Genomic DNA, 13,604 nt, shown 5'->3' on the forward strand with positions numbered 1-13,604 from the left:
TTTACAGACAAATACTTAATGGTAAGAAAGCAACAAGTAAAGGAAAATGCTTCCATATGTAACATCAGGTTTAAAAGTGTTTTAATGTAAATTTACACAGCTGTATTTTTTGTACTAAAAAATTGGAGATGACATGACAAAAGTATAGAAAAACACCAACATTCAGACACTGAATGGCAATTTCTGTTCTCCCAGAACGACGATATTCAAATTAAAAGTTGGAAAATTCAGGATCAATAATAGAATTCCTATTTTTACAATGTGTATTTCAACAGTGGAATCACCACTATTGGAAAGTATTGAGTCCAAGGAGTTAATGTCAGTTTAGAGAGAAATGAGTATTTAGGGGAATCAATAATATTGAGAGTTCCAAGAACTTAGAAGAAATATTTAAGATGTACTTAAGACAATATCTATTAGCATTCAGAATTAGTTCTGCATTAGATATGCATTATCCCATATTTAATTATTCCAAGGTTCTCAGTTCTTGCTTTGAAGCACCTCCTGCTGGACAGTCACAGAGAACAGATACACGCTTGGAGTACATGACACATACCACATGCCTGCTTTTTAAAGAGTTTGTGTAATAAGCATGTGTTTCTTTTAAACCCATACAAATGGGTTTCTTTCCACTTACGCTATTTTAGTTAATGGTAATAAAGGCCTATGGTGCTAACTGTAAAAAATCCGTCAGAACTGAACAACCTTTTGAATGTAAATCTAACAGAACATGTCAGCGTACTATGTATTTTATCAAATCGAGAACCTCAGAACATAGAATACAGTAAAATGTATTTCAGTAAAAATAATTATTTGCTAATAGGTGAGGGAGAAAGGATGAAGTAGCAAAACTAAATTCTCCAGACAAAATGATTCCTGAGGAAGATCAGTATATTCTGATGGCAATTACAAGAGGTTCATGTTTTAAGTACTGCAGAAGTGACTTCTAGTCAGCTAATTTTCTTTGTAAACATTATTTCAAGGACACATACTAGAGAGGCGACTAAGTTGAGAAGAAGCATGACTCTGATCACAGTCCACCTCTAGATAATCTACACCTATTTTTTTTCTTTCTCCATTATCAGTCTGTGGTAGCTTTGCCTCCTGTGGCCTCTGTTGTCTAAGGTTGCAGGGGGACAACTCTCTTCCCAGAAGGGATCAGGATGCAGTTCTAACCGTCTGTTGGTGATCAGCTCTGGAGAGAAGAGGGAGATAATGTCAGCTCTCTAACAGGGAGAAACATTTAAGAAAGGAATAATGATCTTCACTAGCCAAGTGACAGATTTTTCATACTGTGGGACCCAAGCCCTTTGAAAGGGTTCAAGCCAAAGCAAATAGCTGAGATTTCCTGCCTCCCAGTGAAATGCCTCAGGCACAGGACAGTAGGTCAAAAACGTACCATGCTAACTTGTGTTCCACTAGAAACAGAGGCAATGGAAAATGTACATAGGTCACATCCTGCTCATCTTCCTCACTCGTATGTAAAAAATTCCTTCAGAGGAAGGAGAGGAACTATTTGGCCCAAAATCAGGCGAGGCAGCAGCAGTCATTCCTGCATGTTCACATTTGTCCTATCAGTCTACCCAGACAGTCAGATGTGACAGACAGAAAGTACAGTGACTGGTGGGCTGCGTGCACACTCGTCAGTTCTGAGCTCCTGCCAAAAGCGGAAACCCTTTAGACTGAAGTTTTTACAGGCTAGTAAAACTGGAAAACCTGAAAACCATGGGGTTTTTTAAATTATTTTTTCAATACTAGCGGTAGCTAAAATGTGCTACATTCTTGGCCTACAGAGTTTCTCTGATAAAGCTCAAAACTCAAAATGAGACAGACAAAAGTGACAGGATATGGATATACCACCAAGTCAATAAAGGGATGATTGTCCACAGTTACTATTTTGCCATATGTTAAATATATGAATAAATAAGAAACAATGACTGGAGCATGAAAAGGCAATACCAGAGTAATTTTCTAGTGAGATTTCTCCTAGCTCTTCTCTAGATAATTAAGCAAAATTTAAACTTCTAGAGGTATCAAATAGAACTTTGGAACTATTTTTTAAATGGTACTTAAAAGAAAAAAAGAAAGACTGGCTAGTTTTCAAGAAATCTCTGCTGCGGATCAAGTGGGTGGATGAGGAGGGAGTACTGAAACTAATTAAGTAGTGTCATGCTTTCTAGTTGTGACTGCAAATGTCAGTAATGTATAAGTGTTGCTGAAAAAGAAAGTTCTTTCCTGAAGGTTTACATTTAGTTCTACAAATACAGTCTTTGGTAGAAGAGAAAAAAAAAAAGAAACAAGAAGGCGGCTCTCTCAGGTGCTGTTCAGTTCTGACCCAATTATAACAATAACAAAGACTGATATAGGTAGCAAGAATGCAAGCAGATACATACTTAGAATAAGTACAGAACCAGCATGTAGGCGATGTAACTATCAGATCTAGTTTGTTGAGTGTGCTATAAACATGGCAGTGTAGGAATTCTTAATGCAATACGTACTTGAAGCTGGAAAATGTACTGTACGCATGTGCAACATCAGATTGTGCTCTGGTTTGTACCAACAGATCAGTGGTATCCAGTCTTGGGTGGTTTGAGCTCTCTGGCTCCTGGAACTCGGCTATATTTATCCCAGCTGATGTAGCCTGTCAAGTGTGTCCAACTGCTGATAAGGTGCCGTGGCTGACAACAGTGGGGGATCAAGAAGGAGGAGTAGGATGGGGGCTTCCACTGAGTATTTCTTTAGGGGGGGTCTCAAAAACCCTGCAGTCTCATTCCTGTTTAGCTTGGACCCTGCTTTCTAGATACAACTGGGAGCTTCATCAGAAACAAAGTGAAGATGCCAGAGGCTGTAAAGAAAACAGGTAAGGATCATAACTGACAGACAAAACCTAAGAACAGCTTGACAGAGAAAAATGTAAGTAGCTTTTGTATGCTAGAGAAATGAGATGCCTCAGTGGAAAAAAAAAAATAGAGACAACATTTTATGAAGTTATAAATATAAGAGATGTTGAATGATCTTGCAGAGAAATCAATAACTAGGTTGGGCAACTCTCAGCCATAGAATTTTCTCAAAAGACTTTGGATGAGTAAAGAATAGAGGTGAAATGCATTTAATTCTCAGATTCTTTTCATTTCTCATTTCCTTTCCCAGACACCTTTAGGACTCTGAAAAAAAGCTTGTAGTCTCTCTCTTGGGCAGTTAGGCAGTATAAACCGCTCCTGGTTTTGTTTTGTTTTTTTCCCTGATACTTTCGAGGAAGTGTAAGCAGTAAACTTTGATGGTATTTGTTGTCAGTGAAATCTCTGTGAAAATGAAAGCAGATGGCACCTGGTTCAGAGCTTACTCTTTCTAGTTCTTCCAGCCAGTGACAGTAGAGCTCTAGGAAAAAAAAAGAAGACATTGTGCTATAAAGAATATATGCATACTTCACTCACCCTCCTCCATCCTTTCCCCTTGAGCCAGAAGATAACCAGCTGTTTTCAGAAAGCCAAGGTCACAGAGCCCATTGCAAGTCCTGCCCCACTAGAAAAACATCAGGAGAAGATTTCAGATTTAGGGAAGTTCTAATTTAAAATTGAGAAATAAAGAATTACTCAGAGGCTGCCCACATAGGAAAGAAGGGGAGGCCTAGGATGGGGTCTAAGGTGCAATTAATCTGTTTGTCTGAGAAGGGGGAAGAGAGCCTGGGAAGCAGAGGTAGGGAGAGTTTAGCTTCAGGACACCTGTGTGTGTGTAGAGGATGATGTCTCAGGAGCACTTTGTGTCCACAATTACATTTGGAAAAAAGTTGTCAAAAGCTGAAGTTATGATTGTTTGAAAAGTGTGCACATATGCAATACACAAGGCTGGAGAAAATTGCACTAAATCTGGGATTCTTCACTTTTATAGCTCTCACTTCACTGATGCCAGTGTATACCCAGAACTGCTACTACCTGAATGTACAGTACAAGGTGCATGCTTTTTTAATAACATGCAGTTTCCAGAGTTAGTCAATAATAAGCTGTTGATACTTATTAATGTAGGACTTTGTGCTTTGCAAAGGACTGAACAGGCATCAGATCTCCTGTTAGGTTTGTCAATGGGAAAATCTCCTGTGGTCACCACAACAAAAGAACTTGTTAAGAAGAACTTTCATTTTGGCCAAAATATTTGGAATCAGCCACTGCCAGAGGCAGAGCACAAATCCAGCCTGTATCTCCCATCAAGAACTGCAAAGCACTAAAGCGTAATTAACTCCAATAAGATTCTTTATGTTATGTTCCCTTTATATGATAACTCTAAAGCAACAGTGATGTCTCGAATCCTTCAATTTTGTCACAATTTTGAACATCATTTGATGTTCATAAAGATGTAGTTTCTGAAATCAGATGGAAGTAGAATCGTATATAAAAAAGTACATACCAGACCTTGAAATTGTAGAGAAAACCTTGAAAATATAAGCTATAAAGGTTCAGCAGTCACCCGAAAAAAAGAGACATTCTTAATTATATTCTATTTTTAAAGTCACATGATTTTTGAGATTTATTGAAATGTCTAATGCTTGTGATTGACAACGCTGGCAAAAAGAAATATGACAGAATAGGCAAAATTTGACAGTGTGATCACCTAGGCATTGTGACTTTTGATTTCTAATGGTTTAACTGCCTTTAAATTAACATTTTCGGTCTCTGTGGATGAGAGGTAGCTTCTCTGTTTGTGAAGATGTCCACCTTTGCTCACTAATGGTGAAGAGAAATTCTATTCCAGCTTATTTCTCCAGAGAAATCTAACAGGTGTCTAACATGACTACTCCTACCCAATTCTTACAAACAAACCAGCACAAACACTGTGATTATTGCAGCAGGAGGAGTAAAAGCTTTTATTACCCACTCCGACCAAGACAGAACCAGTCACATGTCCCATAACTTCTAAAGGGGATCTTTTCATTCTCCCAAGAGACATTAATCCCTTTGGTTTTCTATTTCATGTTGTTTATATAGTTCAAGCCATGTCAAGATGGGATAATGTTGAGCATAATCTCAGGAGGGCTGAGATTTCATACAAAGGGAAATGCTTCATGCCAGAGAATGATCAGAGATATTCTGCCTATACCTGCTGTTTCAATAAACCTTTTAACATGTTAAAAAAAAACTAACACCAAACAAAAAACCCACAAAACCTAAAACAGTGAAGTAGATTTTCCAATAGACATTCTTTTACTTTAAACTGTCCAACTAAAAATACTTCAGGATAAGGCACTGCCTTATTTGTTTACAGAATACCAAAAGAACTGTCATAACTTTCCAGAAAATCTATACACTCCCCAAGAGCAATAGGGTTTAGAAGACCTGTAGCAATTTACTGTCAGAGTAAACAATCAAACACTGAAAAGCATCACTTTTTGCAGGGTTCTGTTGAAGAAACGTTGTTCTTCTCCCTTTGATTTAAACATTTCATAGTTTATCTATCTCTGTTCAAAGCCTCACTTTTTGGAAAGTTTTGATCGCTTTTTTTTGTTGTGAAAATTCAGAAAGGTTAAAAAAAAACCCCAACCATTTCCCTAATAGTATTTTGTGACATTAAGAGGAAACAGCTGACCTTTTAAACACCAAATTTAGTAGATAAATGGGACTTAATGGGAAATGTGTGCATTACTATATTTGGAAAAGGAGAAGTCTGGTATTACCTTCTCTGAAAATCAGTCAATTTTTATTCATGTATTTTATAGATTGAGGAGTCTAGATTTTGCAGTTCAGATTATGAAATTTTATCAAAGGTTTATAAATAACCTGGCTTGTAAGTTCATACAGGCTTTTGGCATTAATAATAATAATCAATATTGCATAATGAAGAGTAGACTGTAGAATTTTAGTTTGAATATAACCTCATCATTTTACATTTGCAAGCACCTAATACAGTAAAGTACTGCTCCATGATAATGAACTTCTGTGCAATACAGTAATACAAAAAGAAATAATAATAATTCATAGAGATATATTTTCCTCTTTTGTAAGTTAAGATTCAAACCAAGCTGAAAATTATTATCCCTGTTTTACAGAAAGTATGATGGACGCATAGAGAGGTGACTGCTTAGTGAAACTATTCCTTGCCTGTTGCTCATGTTACAGGAATTTACAATCTCAGCTCCTTAAGTAGGCAAGGAATGATAAGATTGAGTAGTTTAACAGCTTTTGGATCACGGAATGATTAAGCTTGTAACTGCAAGAAAGCACTTAGGTTCTGACTGAGGAATGCATAGCATCTTTATATAGTTTCTCAGCAAGGAATTTACAAGCTCTGTTACTGAAGTCTGCTTATCCACAGTTTGGCTTTTAACTCAATGGAACAGCAAATGGTATAAAAGGAAAACTAGATGCCAGGTGTAAGTACTAAAGCAAAGATAAATTTTCAACATGAAGTCTTAACAAATTAAGGAATTCTAAAAGCTAATACTACTTTTGTAATATTAATTTAATACATTGGCCAAATACATATTTTAATACCAAATACACAGAATGCACAGTAATATAAGTCAGCTTTGTGGGAGAAAACCTGTGACTCTCTAATTACACTCATCACAGATTTCTGCTGGAATTTGTAGCATGTGCATTCAACCAGATACATTAGATTATCCTAAAACATTTATACTTTCAACAGTTTTTATTTCAGAAAGGCAGAAATACCATTTGAAGGCCTTATCTAACACATATTCTCCTTAAGTGCTTATCTCCCCACCTCCATATCACAAGTAATGAATGATGAAGACCTGAAGTCAGAGGCACCACTCGGAAAAGCAGGATGAAATAAAAAAAAAACACACAACAAGAGAATGGCTCTCCTCTATCACTCTATCTAGTTAAAATCACTCTTGTGGAATCCACATTTCTTTCTCACTTTCATTTAACATATTTCGCACATACTTTGAAATTCAGTGATTGTTAGTAAAAGGTTTTCCCTAATGCTTGTGATTTTTAACAAGCCAAATTATTTAGAGAATGTGTCTAGGAACTGAAATGATTCCAGTTATCTAAACATTATTTTAATATACGCCTTATCTCTATTTTTTCTGACAACAATCAAATAGGAATGTCTCTTCTAGCTTCTAATATTAGCTTTTATTCTTATTAGGGATACAACAGTACTTAGTAGCTACTTACCAACAATTCAATGCTGTACAAAGACAACAGAAAAACAGTCTCTGCCTCAAAACACTTACAAAATAAAAGCCCAGTAAATAGACTGGAAGAGAAGTTCAGGAAGAGAGCAAAGGAAACAATGATTAATTCAATAGGTAGTGATTTGGGTAGTAGCTTAGCCATTTTCTAGGTTTTTGCACCAGACAGTATGAAAAAGTTTTGAAGCAGAATAGTAAACTATGTTGATGGTGGGTGTTAGAAGGAGATGATTACTTCAAAGCAGGTCAGAAAGTAAGGGAGAAAGCAAGAAGGTGCTAGTATAAGATTTAATAAATGGCAGCAGTAGGAAGGCAGAACACTGAAAAGCAAAGGAAATTGTTTTTGAAACTTAAATTATTTCATTCTAGTTTATTTTGGCCAAAAGCAAATGTATTTTATATTTCTTCAGCCTCCTGATTGAAAGAATTATTAATAAATTGTCAAAATTGATCTGATCATGGCCTTCCAAATAGAGCTTTTTATTACTAATTAATGAAACTGTAACTCATGTAACATACATAACCGTATGGCTGATATGGACATCTTCAGGTGTTACAAGATTTTTAAAGGATGGGTGCTGCATGCAAGTTCCAGTAGCAGCAGCATTAGCCACTGAAAAGTTTTTTTGCAAGCCTTTTGCAGACCACATGCAGCCTGCTTCTTCTTCTACCCGGTGTAGAAATTTGCTGTTTTACATTACTCAGAAGTTATATGAAGTTCTTTGCATTATGGAAGCTAGAAGTGACTAGGAAGGTCTAGGATATGAGAAGTGAAGTGCTGAAAAATGGGTTAGTACAAAGTGGCTTTAGCCTAATTTTCTTTCATTAGCTCCATGTCCCTCTTCTCTCCCCATGTTAACTCTCCACAGCAATTCCAATTCCATCCCCACAACACACACATGCATGTGTGTGCACACACACACAGAGCACCTATTGCTCTCCTTCCCTTCAGTAATTCCTGTCATCATCAGCACTCATGCCTCTCTGCCATCTCTCCGGAATTGCTATGGTAAGTTAGTACTAATGTCACCTTTCTCTCCCTTTGTGCAGGGTGGGTTAGATTTACTGTGAAGCAGAGAGTTAACAAAGTGGGCAGCAGAGGACATGGGCAACTTGGTCATCAGGTGCTCCAGCCCAATGGCTCCGAAGGGCATGTTCAGCTGGAGTCTGGATAAACATGTGATAGTGCCTGCAATCTGTCAGTGCCTGACAGGCACAAGAGCTGTAAGACATTCCACAACATCACATGAGAGGTGTCACAGTCGTGGGGTTTTCCACAGCCTGATGGTGGTAGTCGTACCCAAGAGTGTTTTGAGTATGAGATGGATATATGGAACTCAGAGGGTAGAAGCCGAATGTTGAAGTGAGAGAGACTGCCAAATGGGGAATGTGTTTCTGATAAAAGCAGGCAAAAGTGAGGCTCTCAAGACAGACAAGAAGTTTTGAACAGTGGTGTTTAGCAACATTCCTATTGAGGATATAGCTGCATTAGATTGGTATAACTGCATGAGAAAAAAACCTGCTGTCGAACTTGGATTTATGTGTTACTTAAAATAGTAGCCACAATGAAGGAAAAGAGGAATAGCTGATCTCTCACTTCTCTTTCTTCTGTTAAGCAGTCCATTTTTCCCCCCAAAGCAAAAATGATGGCATTCTCTTCACATGCTTTTTCATCAGTCTCTCTTCTGCAACAATTTCCTGTAAAATCTCCAGCTGTACATCACTACTTTTCCTTTGCAAGTATGAACAGTGAAAGATGAAAGGGAAAACAGATGGATACATAGAGATGCTACTTTGGACACTGTCACCCACTGACTTGGAATCTCAAGTGCAGGAAAATGTCACTTAGAGTCTCCTTTACCTGTGAAAAAGTGGGTTCTCAACAACTGTTCTTTCAAGCCTTTATTCTCGTGGGAGAATTTGGGCTTTTCCAGTTCTATGATTTAGTGGAAGTATTCACAAGCATTTTAAGTTGGAACTGAAATGCGTCTTTTGGCAGGAAAGGGAGAAAGAAAAAAAAAGACAAGTAGACTTACTTGTAAACTTCTACATATGTATTTAGATTTCCCAAAAGTCAGAAATATTATGTGCTGGTGGAGATTTCTCACTGTGTGTGTAGTTCTGGCCAACTATCTGTTTTTGTTGAGTCATCTAAAGTAAATGTAAGAAACCTAATCATTTTGCAGGGTGTGCAGCAGATCAGAGAGTTACTTCCAAGCATGCATGTCTTGAAACCCTGCCATTTGTAGGCTGGAATTTTACAGGCCACATTGCTTTTAAGTAATTAATATATTTATAGATTTTTTTGTGGTTAAACAGAAGAGTGATGATGATAGCACTCAGAGACAAAAAACATGCCTCTTAGCTTCTTTATCTCTAGCATCACAGGGAGAGGAGCCAGATAGCAGGTATTTCAGAAGTGGGTCCCAGAGCTGACCTGGCTCCCCGCTGTGCAGTACCCTGGCCACCTTTACGTGTCTTTTCAATTCTGTACATCAAACCTGCTGACTACAATAACTCTTCTGCAATTATTCACGATACACTGCATCAAAGTATACCCTGCTATGTTATTTACTGAACTGAAACACTGTATCAAAAGATGTGCAGCTGATAACAGGCATTTGATTATTACACTATAGTATAGAGCCCTATATTCTAAACAGTACTATATTCTGTTTAAGAACAATTACACCACTTACAGGCCTGAGGTTAGAAAAAACTCAAATAAAGCATGCAGGGACATTCCACTCCCAGAGGAAATTTCACACACTTTTATCTTAATATGGAAGAAAAGCATACAGAAGAATACAACAGGGGCTTCATCAAGGCTACTATAGGCTTAGTGCAAACTAAAATTATTTTTTCATCAAATATATAAAATGTGTGGAAAAAAGAAAAAAGAAAGAGAAAAACGTAATGTAGCAGTTTTTATATAACAAAGAGAGGCAAAATACAATACATACTAAATTCTAAAAGTGTTTGTAATTGATACTTTAACTGATGTTTAAGCAGCTTTGAATCCTTGCAAAACAATGCAAGAAACATGAACTGTATTATGACTAAAGGCCATCAGATGAAATCTTTGCAGATGTAACTCCACAGAGGTCAATTAATTTATGCAGTCTGAGGACACGCTACAGGAATAGAGATTTTGTGCAATGAACAGATGGTATTGTTAGTAATGTACCATTTATGCTAACTAAAGAACGTGTTTGAACATGAGTATAAACTATTTCTTTTAAAATATTTCTATGCCATATTCCCTTCATTTTTATAAAGCTAATTATAACCATTGTTGTGGTGTTTGGAAGAGTTCTTCTTGCTGCCCGAGTAGAAAAGCCATGGACAATTTGCCACAGAGGTGACAGATATCATTAAATGTGATGGAATTACTAATATTTTATAAAAGCGTGATTATGCAGGGATAAGTCAATAAAAAGATGACATAATGATGCACAAAAACCATTAGTGTATAAATCAGAATGTTAATTACCGCTATTTTTATACATGAACATAGCTCATGGCAATTAGTAAAAAGATAACAGATTTCAGTAAGACCAAAACATGAGCATAATGAAAAACTTGATCCAAAATAAAGTTGAAGAAATTTAAATAAATAAATCGGGGTACAGAAATTAGTAAAATAAGTTACCTTATTAAAATCTGATCTTGAGAAAGATTAGGATACTCACAGACTAAAATCACGATAAATTGATTGCTTTCCAAATTCCTATCTACTGTGCTATTTTGATTACATATGAACGAAAACAGATCATTTGGTTTATGCTTGTTCACCCCATATATTAATAATTTAATTAATTGTCATTATAACCATCATTCTTGACACATCGAGGAAATATTTTTTATTAATTAGAGAACTAGTTGTTGTAGAGTGCTACGTAGGCAAGTACTTTAACTTTTAATGCTGAACTAAACATTTGAATGCACACAACAATTGATATTATTTTAACTGGGATAAAATTACAAAGGCCATCATAGGAACATGCATCCCTTTCCGCTAAAGCCTTGATCAGTCAAAACAGATGGACTAAAGATGAACCATTAATTTGTTGTGGTATATTAGGACACAGGTTACTGCACAAACTGCAATTTTGTTGTAGGAACAGATCCCGATCCTGTTTAACAACTGTATTAAGCAACTGTTAGGACAGAATTAATATTTCTAAATAAAACTGCATGGCAATGCAGAGAGCTTGCTATGTAAGAATATGTATCATACCATCTTGTCATAGATCAAAACATTCACTTATGAAAAATCAGAGCTCATTATGGGGGAAAGAAAGAGGAAGATGGACAGTGAGATGAGTTTGCTATCCATTCCATTTTGTTTCATAACAATATGGAGAAGATATGACATCTCAGTCAGAGACAGAACTTGAGAAACACAAAGACAATTCCACAACTTCTCTGTGGAAAGTGTTGTAATTTATATCTTGCATGGGCAGATGGGAGAGAAAGGAGACAGCTGTTGCAGCCACAACAGCTGACTACACCAGATATGCCACAATTGCAAAACAGATTTTAGTGAGCCCTCTCTCTTTTTTTAGTTTCTGCATTTACCAAGAAGCCGAAGACAACAGAGGTGACAGCCGGAAGCACAGCTGTGTTTGAAGCAGAGACAGAAAAAGCTGGCATCAAGGTGAAGTGGCAGCGAGCTGGCACAGAAATTACTGAAAGTGAGAAATATGTCATCAAGGCAGAAGGAAACAAGCATTCACTGACAATCAATAATGTAGGAAAAGAAGATGATGTGACATATGCTGTAATAGCTGGAAGTTCCAAGGTCAAATTTGAACTCAAAGTCAAGGAACCAGGTACAGCATTTCCTAAGCAATTCTAATTTCATCAGTGTTTCCAGTACCACATGCAAACTTCATGAATGAGGTCCATGGAAATTAGCCTAACTGAACACAGTAAAATTCCTCTATCAGCAATACGTCTATTTTTCCCAGTTATTTGAAGCTACTGATTAATATTAAGCTGAGGAATACATTTCCTGTGGCTGATACACCCATTTCCAGATGTCAGAAATCCACACAGTAGAGACGACAGAGGAGATCTCAATGTACATCTTTAGAATTCTCTGTCAAGCTTTTCAACTTAACTATTGAAAAGCAAAGCAAAGCTAGTCTAACCTAACCTGACCTAAACTAAGATGCCTGCATCTTAGGCTTGGTATTTTTTTAAATTTTATTTAAATACAAAATTGTAACAATCTACAAAAAATTTACAAGTTATACTGTAATCTTTTTAGAAGCTCATATGTTCCCAAAAACTGTCTCAAAATCACCTGCTAACAAGAATACATATTTCAAGAGGGACTTGATTACAAAGAGAACCCTTTGTATTATTTGTATATCACCTATCATTACTACCTCTGTACACATTAAAGGATCAGTTAGATGGGAAAATGAAAAACTTCCCCAGGCTTTTCCTGGGAAAAACTATAAAGAGCCAAATTCTCTAAAATTTTCTCAGGAAAAATGTCTGAAGATGCTGAAGATAGATGAAATCACTCATTTTTTGAAACATTTTGACCTTCTCGATCCCTTTTTTCCCCTCCAAAATGGTCTCCATTTACTACTACTGCTATTTTAATTTTCCCTTTTTATTTTGGTGAAAAGTCTTAACTCAGATTGTTTATGATGGCAGTGAGATCTTCTGGTCAGCTGAAACGATACTGGTGAATATTTAACAGAAGACAAGACATACTGTTCCAGATGAAAAGACACTGCATGACAGGTTATGAGGAAGGGGAAATCCTAGTATGGATTAGGACAATTTAACAGCTGTCAGAGCATATAAAAATATGATCCTGCTGAATATCTCATCCTGAAAGTAAATAGGTACATATTATACTAGTTATATCTTCCTCATTGTCTTTCAGGTTAGTTGCAGGTAAAGCCTGTCACAGGCAGACAGCCTATGAATAACAGAGTTACTGAATTTGGAAGTGTTATCATTACCTAAAAGCAATACACCTCTGGCAAGCACACGTTGGCGATGGAGATACCAGGATGCCAAAGGACAGACAATTTTCCTGTATATATTAGATACTGATGCCTCAAAATAAGCCTTTTCTAAACAGCTACCCATCCAAGTTATGGGAGCATCTACACTACATTAGTTAGACTAAGGTTTAGTTCTTTCCAGTAGAAATTTAGTTGAAATTTATTTGGGCAAGATCCAATGGGATAACTTCTAACAATAAAAGTGGTAGAATTTGAACTTCAGTATTAAAATAATACCAATTTAAAATCACACTGTTTTCTTTCAAGATACAAATACAGTTTAGGGTAAAAAGCATAAATTTTCTGAGAGCGGGCATGACTCATGTTCATATGTTCACAAATACTGTCTTGTTTTTCAGACCTTGCTAAGATTAGGTTGTTAAAGAGTAACTGGATTACCCACTATTATTTTCACAAAC

At 36.6% G+C, this 13,604-nt stretch overlaps 1 protein-coding gene across 1 annotated transcript in view; it reads left to right on the plus strand.

The window, feature by feature from the left end:
• Positions 1-2,835: 2,835 nt before the first annotated feature.
• The window catches only part of MYBPC3 (myosin binding protein C3), a 65,197-nt gene continuing 54,428 nt past the window's right edge, over positions 2,836-13,604 (plus strand). The window contains exons 1-2 of the mRNA XM_068398109.1: positions 2,836-2,860; positions 11,722-11,988. Coding sequence (XP_068254210.1) covers positions 2,836-2,860; positions 11,722-11,988 — 292 coding nt within the window. The remainder of the gene's footprint in view (positions 2,861-11,721; positions 11,989-13,604) is intronic.

Source organism: Nyctibius grandis, chromosome 4, assembly GCF_013368605.1.
Source record: "Nyctibius grandis isolate bNycGra1 chromosome 4, bNycGra1.pri, whole genome shotgun sequence".
NCBI lineage: Eukaryota > Metazoa > Chordata > Aves > Nyctibiiformes > Nyctibiidae > Nyctibius > Nyctibius grandis.